The sequence below is a fragment of the Dermacentor variabilis genome, chromosome 1 (assembly GCF_050947875.1).
Source record: "Dermacentor variabilis isolate Ectoservices chromosome 1, ASM5094787v1, whole genome shotgun sequence".
Taxonomy (NCBI): domain Eukaryota; kingdom Metazoa; phylum Arthropoda; class Arachnida; order Ixodida; family Ixodidae; genus Dermacentor; species Dermacentor variabilis.
This window is the reverse complement of record NC_134568.1, coordinates 64685269-64707635: the sequence shown is the minus strand read 5'-3', so window position 1 is coordinate 64707635 and position 22367 is coordinate 64685269. Positions and strand designations below refer to the sequence as shown.

Here is a 22367-nt window from a genome sequence, read left to right as displayed (position 1 = left end):
CTGGATTAGGGCTGCACTTTGGGACAGGTATATATCAGCACATGCAGTTTACCTCTCCATTTTTGTGATTACTGACTCATACGAATAATTTCGACGAAGACGCAAATGTATATTTTTATATGCTTGCGGAAGAAGCGATCTCTGAGCTCGCGTGACCTGGCTGAGTGAAATCAAAGTGTTTTCTTTTTTTTTCTATCGCCTCTGTGCGTCCGTTGCTAGAACACCATCATTTCGCAACTTCACTCTGTGCACACTTGCAGCTTTATAAACGCTCAGCGAATGCTCGTGATGTCGGCATAGTTAGCCAAGCTCACCTGCATTGCCGGGCTGACGTGGGAAACAGCGTGCACTGTGGAAGTAGCTGATAGTGCTAGTTAGCAATCGTTGCTAGTTGTCATTTCGTCATTCTTGTCGGCAGCAAGTAATATTTACTTGCAGAAGGCTTTTATGTTCGTTTAGTGAATTGGGATGTAGTACGTATGGTATGTACTAAGGCTCATTTTCCAGTGCGGCATCTTCTGGAGTCGAGTGGCGCGTCTTATACCCCTGTCACACGGGAAGACTTAATGTCATTCGAATCTAATGGCATTCGCATATAATCCCATTAATTGAGATTTACACGGGAAATATTAATGTCATTTGAATGGAATGACATTTGCCATCGAATGAGTTAGGGGAACTCATTTGCATTCGATTTCGAACCGAATGTATATTCTTGACCCAGATAGATGACAGCGACACGCAACACGAAAAAATAATGCATGCATCAGCTAAGTCGGAAGATATTTTTTTAGACTTATAAAAAGAATAATTATTTTTGCCGCGATGATATTTTCACCACGGGCTGTGCTCAAGCTCTATTACTCTTTGGACCAGGAGCCCGTTGCAGCGGTCGGCCATATTGGATGTCGGCCGTATTGGATGAGAATTAGATGTGTTGATCGAAGTGTTTTTAGTTGTGAATAATTGGTGTCAAAATGTTTTCGTCCGTTTTAAAAATGCTCGCTAAAATTCTTAAACGTGTTTAATAGGCACAAAATTTCTTTGAATTTGACAAATTTTTTTCCAGATCGTCATTGTTATCATTTGCGAATGCCATTATATTTTACTGTGTAGCACCGTGCGTAAGAGACCGAATGGCATTCGATGCATTGAATGCTATTCGGTTCGAATGACATTAAATCTTCCCGTGTGACAGGGGTATTAATTACTGTGTAACTGACACATTTCAGGAGCGTCTTCGCTGTTGCTCAGACATCTGGACTTCATACTGACATGTGCACTTGTTTATCTTTTTCGGGTGACCGCTTTTCACCGTCAAACAAATGTAATCACTCAATGCGGGACGTGCCCGTATGTATTGGAAGTTTCTCGAATGTTATCGATTGTTCTATCCGCTGTCTGTTGTCGCCGAACCTTCTGTAATCTGATTGCATGTATGCGCGACACGAATGCTGTAGGACTTTCTAGAAGATATGCAGGCACCAGCGATTACTTTTGAACGTTCAATGGCTCATGCATAAAAGCTGACACGCTTGACCCGCTCATCAGATTTCACTGATCGCCGACTGTGTTCGCCGCTGTCGTGTTGCTTTAAGTGTAGCCTGTTTTTGTGCGAACAGGTTCGGCCAACAAAGTTAGTTTCGCCATTCACATTATTGCTACTGTGTTCTTTGCCATCACTACTACGTGACAATTAATAGCGACGCGGTTTGTGCACATGCACCAGTTAAAAAAAGAAGGACGCGGTCGACCGCTATGTTCGCACCATGGCGCGTTCTAAGAGGAAGACAGGTGCCCCACAAACTGAAGCTATAATCGATTTTGGTCATTCTGACCATTTTTTTTGCATTTTTGTAGATGTACACACGCTTTATGTTGGTAAATAGCGTATGCAACTTGGCATTCTGTTGGCCTCCCCACTGCCTGTGTGTGTGTGTGTGTGTATGTGTGTGTGTATATATATATATATATATACGCGTAGCACCATGGCCCACCATAAAGCAAGACATGCAGTGGTGAAATGTGGTATTCGCCCTAAGAACTACACCTCATGCCCTATTCGAGTCATGCGTTTTTGTGCTTACTTATACTGCTTTGTTACTTATTCACTTTACGTCACAGATGCAGCAGTTTCAGGCCAAGGAGGAGCTACTAAAGCGTTGCCGAAGCTCTTCCAGCCATTCGTCAAGCTGAAGAAATCTCCGGGTACAAAGCATTCACCAGCGGGCTCAATGGCTACCTGACGATTACAAAATATGACGACGCATACATGCTGTTTCGGTCTTGTCTCACACGCTGCTTGCTGCTTCTTTGGTCGCGAGTCTTGCGTGGGGCAGCTGTCGCTTATCGCAGCGGCGCCTGCCAAATTGTTTCTCATGGCCACTGCACGATGGCGCCACAATGCATCGCAAAAGGCGGATTGCCTGTCCCAGATAGTTAAGTTCTGCCTCTTCAGCTGAACTACATATGAAGGAGCAGGCATAACACACACCATGAATGACAATGTGAAAATAACTCATTTTTAATTACTTAAGGGCCATACTGCAAATGGAAAAAACTTTTCACATGGGTTGCCACATGGCAAGACTATTAACTATAAGTGAGAAGACATGTTTCATGCAAATACTGCCCAATAGACGCACATAAAAAACAAAAGCCCATTAGGGAATCCACATATTAATTCATTTAAATGAATGTAAAGCTGCTAATTTAGCCATTCAAGTCCTGCTAAAATCTGTAAAGCTGAGTGTTATTTCTTGTAGAAAAGGAACTTTGTCCCAGACATGACGGCATGGGCTTAAAACAAAGTAAACAAACATGTCTTGCTATAGAAACTGTCTAAAACATTACCAGAAATATAGGCTACAATAAAACTTGCATAAACAGCTAGGTTTGCAAGAAAGAAATTTGAAGCCCAAAAGGCTTAGTACAGTAGAACCTCATCCATTATGTATGTTGCAGTTACATCTTTTCGACTCCTATACTCTGAAACGCCAGTCCTGTTTAGTTTCCATAGGGCCATGTGTATTACCTTCTAGTTTTTTCCAGTTTGTTACATTTCCCTTCACGGTCGTTACATACAATGGGCAAGGACAAACACTTGCAGGATTTGATGCTGACAGAAATGCTGATGATGTGCAATACATTGACAATGGCAAGAAGTCTGCTGAAGAGGTGCAGGGAGCTTGAGGATACTATGGTATAAATAGGAGCCCTCGTTGCTTATTGTGAGCACTATGTGTACCGTCTGCCATTCTCGACGTAGCTCGTAAAGTCAAAAACAAAGAAGCGAATGAAGGCACCTGTCACCTCATACCCATGCAAGTTTGTGGACACTGTCATGCCCTTCGATACCTTGTGCGGTTACTATGGCATATACATGGTGTTGTGTAAAGTGAGAAAGGGCTGCATGTGTTCAAAACGAGGCTGTGAGTGTAGCGATAATGCTACACTCTTCTTTGTCGTCTCCAAGGCCACCATCATCATCCTCCTTTTCCCACATTACCGACTGTGACAGCATCGAACATTACACCCATATGGTAGATGGAAATCACAAGCTTCATTTAGTGTGATTCACGGCAATGATGCCACTCCCCTACCCCTCCCCAAAAGTTTATCTGTCGTGTAGCGATAGCAGGTTTTGAATGTAGCGTTTTTCGTAGTTTGCATTCAATTCAAATAAGTTTTTGTCTGAGAGTAGCATTTTTCCTCATCTGTAGTGCTGTCGCAAGCATTATTGGATATTACGTTTTTCCAAGTCATATGCTGTTTTTCTGTGGTCCCCGAAAAAGAAATGTGTCCCATGTATAAAGCAGGTGGCCAATGGCAAAACCTTGATCCTTTGTACACAATGATATGCCATGCTGGGAGCAGAGTTTGAAAAATGGGAAAAAAAAGACCCCTAAGCTAAACAGTTGTTTTACATTATAGTTACATGCACTACTACTGCTTCTTTGCAAATTTTGTGTAACTCTTTGCTTTAGTTGCTATGTACAGGGGTGGGACTACCCAAAGTAATTTTGCAGCAATTTTTTGGAGCAAGTAAAATTTTGTTGCTGAGCAATTTGAAGCAGACAAAACTTCATTTCTGAAGCAGTTTGGAGCAGGCCAACCTGAATTTTGGCGGACTAATGGAACATGGTAGCGCACTTCGAAACCATGATGAAACACAAAATAAACCAACACAAAGCGCATAGCAGAAGCATGCTTTGTAGCTATAGCGAACTAGAATATGGAAGAGTATGCCTAGCGGTGGCATGGCGGATGCTTTCCTATAAAGCCGAAAACATTGGTAGCACTACGATCGAACTATATATTGCTGCATTGAAGCTCATGACGTTTACGAACAATGTTCTCAAGTTATGTGGTCCAACAGACGTGGTAACATAATTTCTGGGTCACCATATGTCACTGCAGACCCAGAGAGCCGCGATCAACCCTGGGCTGTTCAACATAAAGCTGTTCCAATCTGTTTTTATTGTGATATCAATCGTATGGACACTTCAGGCGCATTTCTGCCGTCTGCATCACTGTCATACTCCATATAAAGTCCAGGGGCGATAGCATCGTTGCTGCGCCATATGCTGTATGTTCGAATGAAAGCGTGCAAGGGTGAACTGATGATGCCGGCAGAATCTTGCATGTGCAAGGGAGGGAAGCAGGGTGGATGTGCACCGTCTTTTGTTACACGCAAGGCACCGAGGGGAGAGGGTATACTACTCCGGCGGTTGCTGAGTATGGCGCAGCCGCGTGGACCCTATCTTGAAAGTGTTCTGCGACGGAAACAGAGTGTGAGAGCTGATAGCTTCATGTGCACTGTGTTTTCACCGCCTAGTTCGGGTTGAAGTGAGAGGTAGCACAAAGGTCAATTTGCTTGCTGCTGCCACGCGCTTCCTCACTCCAGCGTTTTGACAGCAAGTTTCCGTGGTCATCGAGTGAGATGTGTTCATGTCTGCTTGTATCCGCGTGACACCATGCTTGTTATTTTAGTTAGTAAGCAAATGTTTACAACTTTATACGGCTGACAAAGCTACTATCTTTATTTTGTACAGCTGTCGACTAATTTGCTATCACCATCGATGTTCCGCCTTTCGGGCTAAAGTGCGAATCTTTATGCGAAATCCGCCATTAAGACAAAATGGCTCAGGCCTTGGCCATACGGGCATAAAAACAAATTGCAATAGTTTTACGTAATACCGGCCCTGGGGAGAGAGATGCCCGCCCGCTGAAGGCGCTTCCCTAATATCTAGTTCGCTTGCAGCGCCGCCAGCCTACTTTTTGTTGTTTTGCGCCTCAGCTATAGGGTGCACCGTGCCACTCGGCCCACTGAACTGTACTCTCGTACACTCTAAATACAGCCGTCCAAGTGGCTGTGAGTGCGCCAAACACTTGCTGGAAGCACTGAAAAGTCCAGTGTTATAAGAGTGAAAATTCTGTGTGGGAGGTGCCGCCGTGTGGTGTGCAGAATGGGAACGGCTGCACTCTTTTTTGGAGAACGAATCTGCTCGCTGTTCGCGGCCACTGCCGGAGCACACATGCCGAAGCCGCTCTGGCTCAGCGTGGTGCAATTTCCATCAATTTTCTGTGTTTGGCGCAATTTGGCACAGGAATTTGCGTCTGTATCAAAATAGTGCAATTGGTGCAAGAGTCCCACCCCTGATGTAATCTTTTGAGGGCTGGGCCTACCAGGTTGGAGGCAAATCATGGAGCTGAACACATGGTGCAAAACAGTGGTGCGGCTCTGATGAACGCTTACACAAAATGCTGCCAGCATTGCATGTCAAGTGTGACTTGCATCTTTAGCAAAGATAAGGCAGCCATGGACGCACTGTGTTCAGAGCATGCTTACCCTGTTCTTCTTGGGCGGCAGAGCAGGTGGAGAACTCAGTTCAAAAGGTGCTGCCAAAGTTGCATCTAGCAGAGAGCTGCTAAGGAACTCATCACTTCCCAGGCTAGCAAAAGACATCTGCACTTGCTTGTAGTGTGCAGCTTGGTAGGTGAACAGACGGCCACTGTTGAAAAAATCCTGCTGCTCTGCAGGCTGTGAGTAGCTGCCAAATGTCTGGATGTACTCCTGAACTGCACCACAAGTATCACAAGGAAAGCACATATGTACTGATTGAAGATAAAAGCAACAAGCACATTACACAAGGTGCCCGTCACATGCCTGCTAGAAAGAAATTATGACAGAGGCAACAAAAAAATGTGCATCCAATGCAATTCCTACAAAGCATTACACTCTAAAAAAAGTTTGCACCTTTTGGGGTGTATATCTGCCACACAACAATAATCGACATCTGCCTTGATGAGTTTCCTTTCTTGAAAACGCCACGCCCGCTACTTTGCTGTCGGGAATGCTATGTCATGCTGATAACACCCATGCCGTTCATAACTGGAAAGTACCGGGCTCGCAGCGTTAAAGAAAGGAAACGCATCAAGGCAGATGATGATTACTGTTGTGTGGCAGATATACACCCCAAAGGGTGCAAACTTTTTTTAGAGTGTAATATGTAGAAAAATCAAACAGGTCATCCGAACAATGACTTGAGACATGAAGCCATATATGAAACAAAGAAGATTAAAAATAAGAGGGCTAGTCAGTAAATATCTAGAGATTGTCCTAAAAACCTGAACAAGAAAGCCACTAAACTTAATAAACATATAACCATTCCGAAGTGTAATATACGTGTTGGCATCTTGGCATGTTTCTAAATTCTGGGGTCTGCTGTTTTCATATGATGTGTTATTAAAAGTGCCATTGAGCCAGGTGCCCCTAGAGAAATCTTATATGATCATAAGATTTCCCATGGAGAAAGGTTCAAAGCCTTCAAAGTCCATTGCCAACCACTCGGAGAACAGTTCATAAACAGAATAGCCAGCTTTACTGGTATAAATGTGAGAGCCATGATTCTATTAAGATGACACCTGAAAAGGTGTCATGCTTGCAGTAGTGCTAAATGCATGCAGGTAATGCTACAGGTGTTGTGGGCCCACAAGAGAGCCATAAATGACGATCCCGTGTGTGTGTGTGTGTGTGTGTGTGTGTGTGTGTGTGTGTGTGTGTACACACACACACACACACACACACATATTAAAAAAGGGAAAAAGGAAAAGATGAAGAAAGAAAGAAATAATGAACGAATGAATTATGAAGTACAGGAGTACATTCACAAGGAACACGCAGGTTTGATCAGTGGAAGCACCATACTGTAGCAAATCAATGTTAGGTCTAGCCCAATGTGACCATGGAAAATTTGCAGTTAATTGAGCAATTAATTGTGCTTTGTGCTGCTGTAGCGACCCTACACACCTACTTTGCTTTATGATATTTTCCCCTTTTGGCCATGTGAAAGAGTGTTTTTGAGCTCCATATTTTTTAATGGTTAAATTATTTGGGAAGCTCCCTAATGGTTCAGAAAACAACCTACAGAAATCAATGCTGCCACAAGAAAGCACACAGACAGATGGGGAGAAATGTTAGCAAGCATTTATGTCAAGAAATGGTAAGAAATAAGCAACTTTTCTTTCAAAGGTTTCAAATATATTTACTGTTACAAAGTTATTTGCAGTTGACATTTTCCATTTTCATAATAATATACAACTATACATGCTTGTTCTGACGAAATTGTCAGGTGTGCACAGAACTTTCCCTACACGCAATACTTAAATAGAAGTGGAGGGATCTTATGACAGTTACTGTAGTGTCAGAAAAACCCTCCAAGATATAGGGAGCATATAAAGGTATGTTAAAGATAATTTTATGCTTTCTCTAAATGCTTCCAAAAATTTGAATAGTGTTTTCGTGCTGCATTTTATGGGTTCTATGGCCACGTAAACGCATGTACCCACCACACTCCCAATGACATGTAGTAATCACCAATTGTCAACAAGGTACTGATGGTATTTACTACAGTAGGTGCTACCAGAGCTGTGTGATGACTTATGCACTCTGCAATGTTACATTGGCTTGGCTAGCTAGCTTCACTCAAGCTTGAGGGGGGGGGGGGGGTGAGGAAGCACTGAATATGCTCAAGCTCACAAAACGATCCAAGCCTTAGAACACACCAATTTTGTTTGTTCTGCTGCAAAAATTTTTCAAATCGGCTCATTAATAGCCGAGATAGAAATATTGCAGTGTCGCAAACCCATGATTTGAAGAGGCAAGCTCCAGTGCCTAGCGAGACACACTCTCCACTTGCCCTATCTACCTCCGCAAGCGAAATTCCTTCCCTGCCTTCTCCCATGCCGGACCTCAATGATTTTTTTTCTCCTTGTATTTTTTTTTTTCCTGGCGATGTGCACTTTCGCTGGTTTATCCGCTGTTGCGCGCGAGCTGTTATCATTTTGCGCAGTGCACAATTCTGCATGCTGTGCACAAGGACACATGACTAGCAGTATAATTCAGTGCTACACGAATACTGAGGCAGAACAAGTGGATTGCAGAGTATGATCACGTGCTGGAACACAGTAAAAAATGGCATAGTTTCGATACCTGCACACGTGACTGCACGACCGTGGGAACAAGCAGACGAAATGGATGTACATCGCTCTTGCTTCGGTGTGAAGTAAAACAAAAATATACGCATACATTCCGTTTGTGTGTTTCATTACTTCTCTAAACCTCAATTCGTCAATTCAAGCAACAGATCACACAAATAACAGACGTTGCCTTGAATAATTCTCGAAGTCACATGTCACCATGAGCTACGTCACACTGTGGACATGATTACGTAGGTGCAGGAGCCCGACTACGACACCGTCCCTCTCCGGGTGGATTCGCCGCGAGTGAAGAGGGAAACGGCATTCGAATTGAAATTTCAGGCCTTTCTGCGGTGTGTAGCAATGTAATTCTTTGCAAACATGATAGTTGGCGCACATTGTATGCTCTGCGCTTGTCAGCTCAAAATGGCCAGACCTGGTGAGGGGCCCTTTATGACATGGACCTGATGTTTACTAAGTGAAATAAAATGAGGCTGTGCTGAGAATCCTCTGTGAAATCAATCTGTGCTCCAATGTGGAACTATGCAACACTCTTAGAAATGTTTACTTGGATGCACCTGTTTGCTAAGCACATAGTCGTGGTATCGATTCTCAGCCAATACAGCTGCATTCCAAAGGGTGGCAGAATTCAAGAACACTCGTCTAGTACTTTCATTTAGGTACACACTAAAGAAATACCAGCGAAGAAATCTGCATGGTCAAAATTAATCTGTATGTCTTAGGACAAGTTGGTGTGCTAGTTGATTAAGCATTCTTTATGGTGCAGTACATAAGACAGGGACACAACAATGAAATGAACAACGCCCGTGAGGTGTTTTTCCCGTTCTTTTGTCCCCTCTCTGTCCTGCACTGCGGCCTGTTCTTGTTGCTTAGCTGTTGCTCTGAGACATTAAAACCAATCAATTAATAAACCAACCAATCAATCAAGTGCTTACTCATTTTTTTCTTTGGAGGAAGGGGCGGTGGTCGGCCATCCTCAGCTGCAGCAGAGATATTTGTTGAAGAGGCATTTGTCAGCTGGCCATGTTGTGGGCATGACGGCTCGTGGCCAATCACCTTGCAGCCCATCATATCTGTGGTTTGTGTGGTATGCCAGTGTTCACTTTTCCATCTTTCACCATCTGCCACATCCTGAAAACACAAATGTTCACAGCTCTTAATGAAATGAAGCCTTTTTATGTTGGGTGCTGATAAATTTATACATCAGCAACCGTATTATACCCTTTACACCATGCACACATGTAGCTAGGTTCAGATGCTCAATGTAGCAGCCTGTAGGGTCTAGTGCTGTCTCATATAAACTCTGCTTTCTTGCATAATATGCTTCCCTTGATTTACAGCAATTTGACAATGGCCAATTGGACAATGGACAATGGCCGCCTGGCAACTGGAGCAGTTGCCAGGCGGCCTCTTCTTCACATGTTATTAAGGTTCAGAGTTGAATGAAAGGGGAAATTGCCATCCACCTGAACATAGTACAAAGCTACAAAGGAAGCCCATACAGGTTTCTCAGAAAGAAGTGCTGTTCGTTTCACGTGAGGTCACAGCACAATTTGCGCATTCGTCCAGCCACATGACTTGACACTGAATCACACCTTCAAACCCTTTTTATGTTGTGCTTGTATCCATGACTGTTCACAAATTTAAGCTCACCCACACAAAATGCCAATGCACATCCAAGCATGTTAAGGCAGAGGGCACAAGAGAAAAAAAGGAATAATTCATTTTACAAATTCAGCAAGTCTTTCGAGTCACATAAGTGTGTTGCAATGCTTACCTATGACTTACACTAGACAAACTAATCCATTTTACATGGTTCACTCATGTTTAATATAGCCTAGACCACTTATAACATAAGTCGCTGGAGTCGCAAATTTCCACCCTATAAGTGGTACCGCACTTCAGTTAAACCTCAATATAACTAAGTAGGTAAAGTCAACAATTTGCTTCGTTATGTTAAAATTTTGTTGTATTGAAATTCGACTTTTTATGCAAATAAGTACAGTCACCGATTGATTTTTCCTACATGGAAGGGGGCCGCAGAATTTCCCGAATAATCGGGCAATCGAAAAAAGCAAATTTGAATGAGAAAACTATTTATTTCTATGAGTTCTTCACGTTGATGAAATCTTCACATAGGTGGTACGAATTAAGCGAACCCAGCCACGCTTTTGCATGCACTCCGCCCCCGCGGCTGATAGCGTCGCCTGCACTGGAACGACACTATCATGAAAAGCGCTGGTAGCGGGTAGCAAATGCTTCATCTGCCTCTCGCTCCAACGGGTCTCCGAAACTCGAGATTATGCAACCTTCAATACTAAACACACTAGAGGACAGCTTACATGATGCAACGCCATCTCGGCATGCCCACTTTTTGCAAAAGCGGTAGCTTACCTTTAAAGCAGGGTGCACGGCTATGTACGCACTCAGCCGCACTTACAGCCATGCGTAGCCACCACCGAGATGCGTGCCAGAAATCGCGATGTGTGCCAACTTACAGCACCACCCTCCGCCCCACACCGCCTCGCCTCGGCCCGGCCCGCCCCGCGCGCTTGATCGTGTTATCACGAACTCGTTCCCCTACCCCTCTTTCCCTTTGCTTGCGCAGGGAGGCAGCACTCATGTGTGAAGCCACCATCTTTCTTTCTCACTGTCGCACGCTTTCACTCGCATATAAAGCACAAAGTGCGCGATAGGATCTTATCGCACTTGAACTTTATACGAAACATGATGATGCTTCACTTCAACGATCACTCGCGTTGCACTGCATGCGATTTGACAGCTGCGTTTGCAAGCAGCCGCTTGCAATTATTTGACCATCTGCATCCACGGAGGTTTCTATCTATTGTCTCTGCATTCCTTTGCGGCGGTAGTGAAATATCGTTATATTGAAATCGCATACAAACATACTTCGTTATATTGGGGTTCTAATTACATGGTGTTCTATGGACAAGAGGTTATGAAAAGTTAAATACTTCATTATATTGAGAATTTTGTTATACTGAAGTTCGTTATATCAAGGTTTAATTGTATAACCACAACAACATTTTTCATGCCTGTGCACTTGCAGAATGTGTAGACCAAGCAGCTGCATGTATCAGGAATCGAAGCACTGGACTGGGATGTGCCCTCACTTTCGTTAGCGAGATCGTTTCTCCGTTTTCCATACAGCCACTGTGAAGCATTTAATTGACTATGAACCAAACTGAAAATTAGGCCGCCGACGAGATGAGGCTGGTTAGGCCTAGACAGCAGGGTGTCGGGCAGCATGCCGTCGTGGGAAGCTCACCCTTGATAGAGGTACATACCTGTACAGTGGAATCTCGATGATACTATCATGGCTAATACGAATTTCTGGATGATACGAATTTTTTTGTTGTCCCGGCCGAGCCCCATTACTTTGCAACATGCTAGAGAACGGTTGTTGCGAATCAATTTTCGATCCGCATCGGTTGATACGAATATTACCGAACACACTGGAAATTTGAAAGTGTGATTGGCGAAAGCCAGACGCTGCTGTCGTCTGCGCTCCGCTTCCCTGGCTTACTGTTCGGTGAAATGGCCGGTCGCTGCTGCCGTCTGCGCCCCAATTCATTCGCTTTGGTGTTTGGCGATATCACCTGTCGCTGCTGCCGCTTGCGTTCTGCTTCCCTGCCTTTAGTACCCGGCGATCTAATCAGTCGCTGTTGGCGTTTCTGTTCTGCCTCCCTTGCTTTCGCATCTGGTGACATGTTCATTCGTCACATGCGCATTCGCTCCTTGTTCTTCTGGCGTTTGATGTTGGGGGAATCCGGCGTCCACTGCCGCTTCCCCGAACCACTTGGCGTGCAATCACTGGGCCGCTTCGGAGCTACGGGTCTCACTCAGTCGACTGCAACGAGACGTCTGATGAAGGAGCGGAGGTGCAGCGGCCACCGACAACGCCCGCGCGCTCGTTCTACCGCTACTGTGTGACGTCACGGTTGCTATGCGCAGCTGCGCCCCCGACCAGCGCACCGGTTGCTAAGGGGGGGAGGGGGTTGCGCCGCTGCGCGGAGGAGAGGCCACAGTTGGCACCATTCCAGTGCACGGACGGACGTGACCGCGAGCCCCACTGACGGCAGTGAAAGAGAACAGTGCACAGTTACGCGATTTCTCCCTCTCTCTTTTGGTGCGGAGGCGCAGATGTGGCGCCGGACAGCGCGGAGGCTGTGACCAGGCGCAAAGAGTTTGAAGCGGTGGCACTTTTGTTGCTTTTGTGCTTTTCCTCCTTTTCCGCGTGCCATCGGACGGAGTGGCTGCTGTGCTTCTAGCTGCGTTCTTGTGTTAGACGTGGGTGACGACAAAGGACCACCACCGGCGGCTGAAACACTGCATGCGTTAGAAGTTCTGAGGCGTGCTATGGCCGCGGATGACATCAGTAACGACACGTGCCTGCGTTTTCATGGATTTGAACAAAGTCTGCTAATTGACCTGACAAAGGAAAAGAAGCAGAAGGACATCGGATACTTTTTCTTCAAGAAATAAATGTTTTTTACGTACGTGTGCCTGAGTGAATTCACCTCTCACTCTTTAATTTAGCTTGATCTAATTGTTTGGATGATACGAATTTCGGCTAATACGAATATTTTACGTGACCCCGTGAGATTCGTATCATCGAGATTCCACTGTAGTTGAATACAGATTGATCTGGCACGAGATCACATGCACAGGCTGCACCAACAGCAGTGCACGGGATGCGGGGTTTGTGGGCATCAATCGGCAACTACCCCAAATGCGGACTGCAAAATTTTGCATGTGCACATATACTTGTAGGAGTGGGAAAAACTCGCTTGTGTAACATTCCAAACTGGCAAATTTGCAGAAGACAGTTTAAAACAGATAGCATCAGGGTGTCAAGGTCGCACATGCAGTATCTGCACTTCGCGATGACGCACATCACGCCAGGCGAACGTTAAATGCACTCGCAGCCTTGACTGTTTTTCTGTGGTGCTGGAGCTGTAAAAAACATAAATTGATTTTACCATTGAAATTTGTTCTTCCGGACTGCCTGATAATTCAGAAATTTTTGCAACCCCTGCCCGTGTCAGAAAAAAATCTGTCGATGACAATATTTATGTTCTGTATGCAAACTGAAAATCCAGAGAGACACTGCACATGCATTTGGTGCATACCGCGTGCATGGCCAGAGCAAAACGCTTCTCCATCACCAAGACAACTCTGCAGACCCATTGAGCCAGAATGGTACAGAATAATTTTTTTCTCTCTCTCCTGAGCTCCTTGTTCGCGTGCTCTGCGTCTAGATCTCATCCTCCGAATTATCTGCCACTCTCCCTTTGGCCAGCACACCTCCTTCTCGATGCATGCTCGCTGCCTTGCTTGTCTGAGGGATTTTCTGGCAAGCACATTATAACTGGTATTTCGTCTCGCGCAGCTGCACTATAAGCGGCATGCGGATACATTGAGTTCTATGTGAAGTTAAATGGGAGGATGTGCAAGGCACAGCTGACAGACAAAGACAAAAAAGGAATGACGAGGACAAGCGCTGACTTCCAACTGAACTTTATTACAAAGAACACACATTGTGATCACGTGCACGGGGGTATATATGTGTGTTCTTAGTAATAAATTTCAGTGGAAAGTCAGCACTTGTCCTCGTCATTCCTTTTTCATCTTTCTCAGCCATGCTGTCCACATCGTAATGAAATATACCAACTAGCCCATCTCACACCTTGCTTCAGTTAAATGGGAGTTGGGAAAGACTGCATTATATCCGGTCCTGCACTAAAGTGGTTATGTTATAAGTGGTATGAGCTGTAGTTCAATATTGAGGTTTAATAAAGATACACAGGAAAGAAGCTTAAACTACAAGACATTTTCACGGACGTTCATGGATAAAGTTCATTGAAGAAATCATTCAGCATAAAAAAATTTGCAGCCAATCTACTCTGTTAATGTGGGCTACCAGCATAGCTGTAAAAAAGGCAAAGCACACGACTGAGTGCAAAAGTTTACTTATTTTGGGGCTTTTCCCTTCCATGTCTGTAGAAAGCTCTGCGAACACGCACAATCACTACTAATAGCGGCTCAACCTGTCAAGGTGTCCAAATTGAAATGTGTCAAGTGTCTCAAGATGCAAGAAGTTTAAGTTTACAAGGGTGTTCTATGCCGCTTGTTGATGCATGCGTTGGTGACATAATGATTTCAATGTCAGGCTTCTGTGCTAGAGGTCCTGTGTTCGAATCCTACTGGTGGATTATTTTAATAATGTTTAATTAGATCCTGACTGGGAGCTTACCACTATCACTGAAAAGAAAGGTGTACAATCACTGCATTCTACCGGTGCTAACATATGGGACCGAAACTTAGAGGTCGACAAAGAAGCTCGAGAAGAAGTTAAGGACCGCACAAAGAGCAATGGAATGAAAAATGTTAGGCGTAACATTAAAAGGGCCCTGAAACACTTTTTATCGAAGTGGAGAAAGGCATTTGAAGTAGAAAAACGCTATTTCAGAAAGTTTGCCATGAAAAGCACTCCAATGCATTGAGCAGAAGCAGAGTTATTGGCAATCAAAAACAGCCTCCACTGCGCTCCCGTTCCTCCTTCAAAGCCTTGCACTGCAAAGGCTACAGCGCAGTGGGGCGTGCCCGCAATGCTACGCCTTCTAAATGTCACCGTGGCGTGCGGTTCAAATTTCATTTTGGATGTTAACGTAGATGCCACAGCTTCTGCCTCTGGTGCCTACAACGTGCTAAACATAAGTCAAACGCAGTTGTCCTCAGCGAGCTGCAGCGCACTTAGCCAGTGGACTCGTGGCGGCACCCCGCGGTGGCTGCAGTATGTACGCCATGTAGCTGACCGCAGCTTTATGTCAACTATAGGCCAATAGCAGCCATCTAAGGAAATGATGAAATAAAGCGTGAAGAAGAGAGCAAGGACAGGGCCTTCTGTTGAGAAGAGAGCGTTTGAGAGAAAGGCAACTTCGCGATCCGCTTGCGAGCTCCATGCACCACGTACGACAGCATAACTTGGCTGAGATGTTCACAGCAACGTATGCTACTTGCGGACTAGGTTATTTTACCAAGCCCAAGGGGTGCTTCAAGGCCCCTTTAAGAGACAGGAAGAGAACAGTGTGGATCAGAAAGCAAACAGGGATAGCCAATATTCTAAATGACATTAAGAGAAAAGAATGCAAAGAAAAGAATGCATAAGATGAATAACCGGTGGACCATTAGAGTTACCAGAATGGGTGCCAAGAGAAGGGAAGTGCAGTCGAGGACAGCAGAAAACTAGGTGGGGTGATGAAATCAGGAAATTCGCAGCGGCAAGTTGGAATCAGTTGGCGCAGGACAGGGGTAATTGGAGATCGCAGAGAGAGGCCTTCGTCTTGCAGTGGACATAAAGATAGGCCGATGATGAATTATTTATTACACAGTACATTGTTGAAAATGACGAATTTACATAGTTGAAGTGACGTTTAGAGCCAGAAGGACGAAGGTTAGGCAAATACATGTACTTCCCATAATTTCCATGCTGGCTGAACTGCCCCAATTGCGGCTCCTGTAGACACTAGTACCAGAGTTATCTCTAGTAATTATTGTATGAAACTATGTATTGGGTGGTTTCTTAGCTTTCCTTCTTACTACGCCAGTGTCAGCCCATGCCGTACTGGTTTGCATAGCCTCCTCATAGAGGGCACGGGAGTTTTGAGGAACGGATATTGAAAAATGTATGGGACGATGGATGTATACAGCTCCGCTGTAACTGAACGAAAGATGGGAAAATATGTAATGCATGGAAACAGCCAATTAACAGGACAAGTGAACAGTGAAACAGTTAAACCTTGGTATAGGAAACATCTATTTAACAGCAGAAAAGCACGCATTTGGGCTGGTTGGTTCATGATTACGAGCAGTAAACAGTGCTAAACAACAGGACAAAGAGAGGGACACAGACAACAGTGCTAACAACCAAGTCTCTTTATTCTTTCAGTCAGCATATATATACTACACCGCTATCTCAAAGCACAGAATCAACAGAATTCAGCATGTGCAGGGGCAAAAATTACAATGAATGCGATAGGAAGGCTTACACATGCTTCGCCGCTATTATGAATGTGGAAAGCTTCGGAAACAAGACGTGCGCGGTCATCGCTGTATTTTGACAGATAGGTCACATCTTTAAAAGACGGCTTGCAACTGCATTCATTGCAGTGCCGTGATAATTGACTATCTCGAGCTCATTTTTGAACTTTGAGTGTTTGCGCATGCGGTCATTGATGCACCGCCCCGTTTGACCGATATAAAAACGCTTGCATGAGAGAAGAATCTTGTAAACCACACAGTCACAACAGTCAACAGTGAGCCTCTGCGTGTGTTGCTTTTTACAACTTTTTTTGTTGTTCTCGGCCACCCAACTGACTTGATGGCACCGGCTACCTAACTTATTTCTGGCAGTGAGCAGCAACCTAACGCCTGCCCTGCTGACAACCTTTTTGAGATTATGCGCAACCTGGTGCACATATGGGACAACCGCAACCATTTGCCGTGAGTGATTCTCAGATTGAGTAGCTGCCGTTTGCCTTCTTTTAACGCTTGTTGTGAGGCTTTCAGCAATACTAATTAAAAGTGATAACGGGAAACCTGTGAGCTTCAGCCTGGCTACTTGCAATTCGAAGCTTGCATCTACTTGGTGGTCACAAGACCTTATGACGGCCGCCTTCATGCAAGATCTTGAAATACCGCACTTAACTATCTTTGAGTGCGCGGAGGAAAAGGGAAGAAGGCTCTTATGAGACCGAGGAGCATAACCCCAAAATATGTTATCCCATACGTGCACCAGGTTGCGCATAATTTAAAAAAGGTCATCAGCAGGGCAGGCGTTAGGTTGCTGTTCACTGCCAGAAATAAGTTAGGTAGCCTGTGCCATCATGTCAATCGGGTGACCGAGAACAACAAAAAAAGTTGTAAAAAGCAACACACGCAGAGGTTCACTGTTGACTGTTGTGACTGTGTGGTTTATAATATTCCTCTTTCATGCAAGCGTTTTTATATTGGTCAAACGGGGCGGTGCAGCAATGACCGCATGCGCAAACACTCAAACAAAGTTCAAGAACGAGCTAGAGATAGTCAATTATCACTGCATTGCAATGAAGGCGGCTGCAAGGCGTCTTTTAAAGATGTGACCTATCTGTCACAATACTGTGATGACCGCGCACGTCTTATTTCCGAAGCTTTCCACATTCATAATAGCGGCGAAGCATGTGTAAGCTTTCCCTCCATTTCTCTTCTTCCGAAAGAGATTGCCTTCCTATCGCATTAATTGCAATTTTTGCCCCTGTGCATGCTGAATTCTGTTGATTCTGTGCTTTAAGATAGCGGTGGAGTATATACCGTATTTACCCGCATAATGATCGCACTCTTATGTCAGAAAAAATTGACGCAAATTCAGGGGTGCGATCATTACGCGAGTTAAATTTCCCGCAAAAAGAATTTTTTTTCCTCCCACATTTGCTGCGGAATGACAACAGGTCAACAAATAGGCGGCTGCTGCTGTATGCAGTGCGGGACACCAAAACAAACATGTCAGCCGGCAGAGCAAGCCGAACGAGATTTTTTTCTTCTTGTGAGTACATTACGTGCATTGAAACAGTTTCTTCCATATCAGTAACGAATAATATCGTTAATATCGGCAAGTTTGCGGCAATAACATAGCCATGTCCACTTTGAGGGGACAAAAACAGATAAGTGCGCTTAGTGCCAGTGACATCGGAGCACAAGGCAGGCAGGCTGTGGAAACTGCGGCATTGGTCTTCACCACTATCCTAATACGGCACGTTTCCGCTAAGGGTGGGCAAATATCTTTGCTGTGTTACAAGCGTCGGCATATGAACAGGGTACACTTCTAACGTATCAGTGTAAACGTGGCTGCTATCATTGCCGCTCGCGATTTGTTGCGTGCTCACGAGTGCAGATGAAAAGAATCGAAAGGCGCCTTTTTTTGTTGTTGACAACAACCATTAGAAAGCCTACACATAATAAAGGCATATAGCTTCTTATAGCTTCTTTTTTTGTCATGGAAGTGCAGAAAGTGATGAAAGGAATGAAATGGGGCATCTGCTTAAGAATGTTCGGTGCGTGCAGACGGCTTGGGTTGTCTTCAAGAGTCGTTCGTGTAGCATTCGACAGATAGTACGCGTGATCATTATTAGCTAGACTTGGCACACGACATATCGCTGCAGCAAGTTCGGGGTGCGACCATTACACAGGAAATAAAAAGCGAATTTTGACGACAAAATTCAGAGGTGCAATCAATGGGCGAGTGCGATCATTACGGTATGTGAGTAACTACGGTATATGCTGACTGAAAGAATAAAGACACTTGGTTGTTAGTCAGCGCTGTTGTCTGTGTTCCTCTCTTTGTCCTGTTGTTTAGCGCTGTTTACTGCTTGTAATCTATTTAACAAAATTCAAAATTATATTGAAAATATTCTTTTTTCAATATGCAAATTATTAAAAAAATAAATAGCTCTATTGAAGACCACAATTTTTGCCATTGATGTTATTTTGCTTGAAAGTTTTGGTTTAACTAAGTCCTCACACACCATATGTATGCAATGGGATGCTCATAACACACACACCTGTGGACACAAATGTTGAACAGATCACTTGCATGTATACTTAAACGTACAAACATTGTCGGGAAGTATATGCACAGAGCTTTCAAGCAAAACACAGCACTAATGCACCACCTGCCGTTCCAGTACGAGAATGACATGAGACATGCTCCTTATGCACACGAATGAGCAGCTTGGTGATATGGTTGATGAAAAAGCAGGCAGGAGTGTTGCTACAGTGTATTACCATCACAGTATGATCTTGAAGCATGGCCATAAAATATAGGCATTTCTTTACTGCAGGTAGTGCAAGAAAAGCCATTTCTTTCTTTTGCTATCTTTGATAAAGCCGAAAGTGAAATTGCTGAAAAAAGTATTTTTGTTTCCTTAGTTACTGCCAGTGGCAACAAGAAAGAATCTTTGTTTTGTGGCCACCAGCAGTCACTGTGGCTTACATCACAGCACGTACATGCACAAACACAGAAAAAAAAGCAACTGTAATAAGAGATAACTGCCAGACCTCAGCATCCGAAACGTTGTCATACTGAGATGGGGTCCTTGTTCTGGCAGAACGCTGCTTGATGGGAAGGGCCGGTTTGATTTCATCCACACTAGTTCCAAAAGCAGATCCCGTCAGCTCAAATGATTGGTGGCTGACAGAAGCAAGTGTCTTGTCCACCTGCACACAAACAAAAGCATCATTTAAAAACTGACTACAATATACAGTGTGTGCGCAACATTCAGCGATCCGGTGAGCTTGCAAGACGTATCCACTTGAAATGAATGTCCAGGATGGCACCAGTTTCGATATATTTCCCACCCGCCGTGGTTGCTCAGTGGCTATGGTGTTGGGCTGCTGAGCACGAGGTCGCGGGATCGAATCCCGGCCACGGCGGCCGCATTTCGATGGGGGCGAAATGCGAAAACACCCGTGTGCTTAGATTTAGGTGCACGTTAAAGAACCCCAGGTGGTCAAAATTTCCGGAGTCCTCCACTGCGGCGTGCCTCATAATCAGAAAGTGGTTTTGGCACGTAAAACCCCAAATATTATTATTATTATTAACATTCAGCGAGACAATGCCAAAAAAGAAGCATGGGGAAAAATCTGCTCACTCTCTCTAATACAGTCGACACTCATTACAATGAACCCACGTACAACACTCAGATATAATGGACCATATTTCAGCCTTAGGACTATATGCAAGGAAATTTGCTTTTAATGGACGGTGCTACAATGGACTATCGGCTACTGCGGACGAAAGTAGTAGCAATTTTTGTCAAAAACGAGAGTAAAAATGGACTTTTGCAGTGTCGACAGGTGCTGGCAACTGACATGCACGGGTCAGCCGACGATCACGGCTCAAGCTCAATATCTTGAGCGCGAGGGAGGGAGGAAAGCGGGGCGGAAGCGTGCCGTCTATCACGCGCGAGGCATGGAGTGGAGGAGGCGAGGCAAAGAGGTGGGGGCAGTTCTACTTCGGTGGCTGCTGTTAATGGCGCGGCCCTGCGGGCGCCGCATCTAGAAAGCGATCTGTGATGTGGACAAATTGCGCGCCCGCCGTATCTCGAAAGCGATCTGCGATGTGGACAAAGTGTTCGACAGCGCGGGCGCCGTATCTTGAAAGCGATCTCCGATGTGGACAAAGTGTTCGACAGCGCGGGCGCCGTATCTTGAAAACGATCTGCGATGTAGAAAAAGCACGCAACCGCGCAGGCGCCGTATCTTGAAAGCGATCAGCGATGTGGGCAAAGTGTTCGACAGCGCGGGCGCCATATCTTGAAAACGATCTGCGATGAGGTAAAAGTGCGTGCCCACGCGGGCGCCGTATCTAGAAAGCGATCTGTGATGTGGACAAAGTGCGCGCCCGCCGTATCTCGAAAGCGATCTGCGATGTGGACAAAGCGATCGACAGCGCGGGCGCCGTATCTTGAAAACGATCTGCAATGTAGAAAAAGCGCGCTCCCGTGCAAGCGCTGTATTTTGAAAGCGATCTGCGATGTGGACAAAGTGTTCGACAGCGCGGGCGCCGTATCTTGAAAGCGATCTCCGATGTGGACAAAGTGTTCGACAGCGCGGGCGCCGTATCTTGAAAACGATCTGCGATGTAGAAAAAGCACGCAACCGCGCAGGCGCCGTATCTTGAAAGCGATCAGCGATGTGGGCAAAGTGTTCGACAGCGCGGGCGCCATATCTTGAAAACGATCTGCGATGAGGTAAAAGTGCGTGCCCACGCGGGCGCCGTATCTAGAAAGCGATCTGTGATGTGGACAAAGTGCGCGCCCGCCGTATCTCGAAAGCGATCTGCGATGTGGACAAAGCGATCGACAGCGCGGGCGCCGTATCTTGAAAACGATCTGCAATGTAGAAAAAGCGCGCTCCCGTGCAAGCGCTGTATTTTGAAAGCGATTTGCGATGTGGACAAAGTGTTCGACAGCGCGGGCGCTGTATCTTGAAAACGATCTGCGATGAGGTCAAGGTGCGTGCCCGCGAGGGCGCCGTATCTTGAAAGCGATCTGCGATGAGGTCAAAGTGCGTGCCCGCGCGGGCGCCGCATCTTGAAAGCGATCTGCGATGTGGACAAAGTGCTCGACAGCGCGGGCGCCGTATCTTGAAAACGATCAACGATGTGGACAAAGTGCGCGCCCGTGCGGTCGCCGTATCTTAAAAGCGATCTGCGATGTGGATAAAGTGCGCCCAGTGCCGGTAGCTTCGTATGTGCTGTGCTTTCGACATTTAGTTCGCGTTGAAGTGAGAGACAGTATGAAGGTCAATTCGCTCGCTGCTCCTGCCACGCTTATCTCGCTTAATTAGCTACCGCAATCGATGCGTCGCTTTTCGGGCGAAACTGCGACTTTTTTGTTTTTTCAGGGTGTCTACCAAGGCCGGCATAACGTAAAACTATTCTAATCTGTTTTTATTCCAAATCGGCCATTAGCCCTCCCTGATGGGTCAAAATGGCTCGGGCTCTGCCAGTATGGGAGGTACTGGCAGAGCCCGAGCCATTTTGACCCATCAGGGAGGGCTAATGGCCGATTTGGAATAAAAACAGATTGGAATAGTTTTACGTTATACCGACCCAAGTTGACATTTCTAAATTCTCTGGGTTTTCCAGGTTTTCCCCCGAGTACCTTTGCAAAATTCCCTGAGTGATACAGAACTATGTTTTATGCCAAGACGGGCTGAAACAACATCGCCCAATGCTGTCACTATCTAGTAATCGTATGAAAAAAAAAAAATTTTAAATGACTTAATCCAATTTGAATACTACT

The 22367-nt window shown here is 45.2% G+C and overlaps 1 protein-coding gene across 2 annotated transcripts in view; it reads right to left on the bottom strand.

Moving 5' to 3' along the window:
• LOC142578731 (rap guanine nucleotide exchange factor 1-like) overlaps positions 1-22367 on the bottom strand; it is a 137753-nt gene that overhangs the window by 57007 nt on the left and 58379 nt on the right. For both annotated transcript variants that reach the window (XM_075688258.1, XM_075688249.1), the window contains 3 exons: positions 19618-19776; positions 9438-9633; positions 5852-6081 (listed from right to left, as the gene is read on the bottom strand). In XM_075688258.1, the coding sequence (XP_075544373.1) occupies positions 5852-6081; positions 9438-9633; positions 19618-19776 (585 nt within the window). The remainder of the gene's footprint in view (positions 1-5851; positions 6082-9437; positions 9634-19617; positions 19777-22367) is intronic.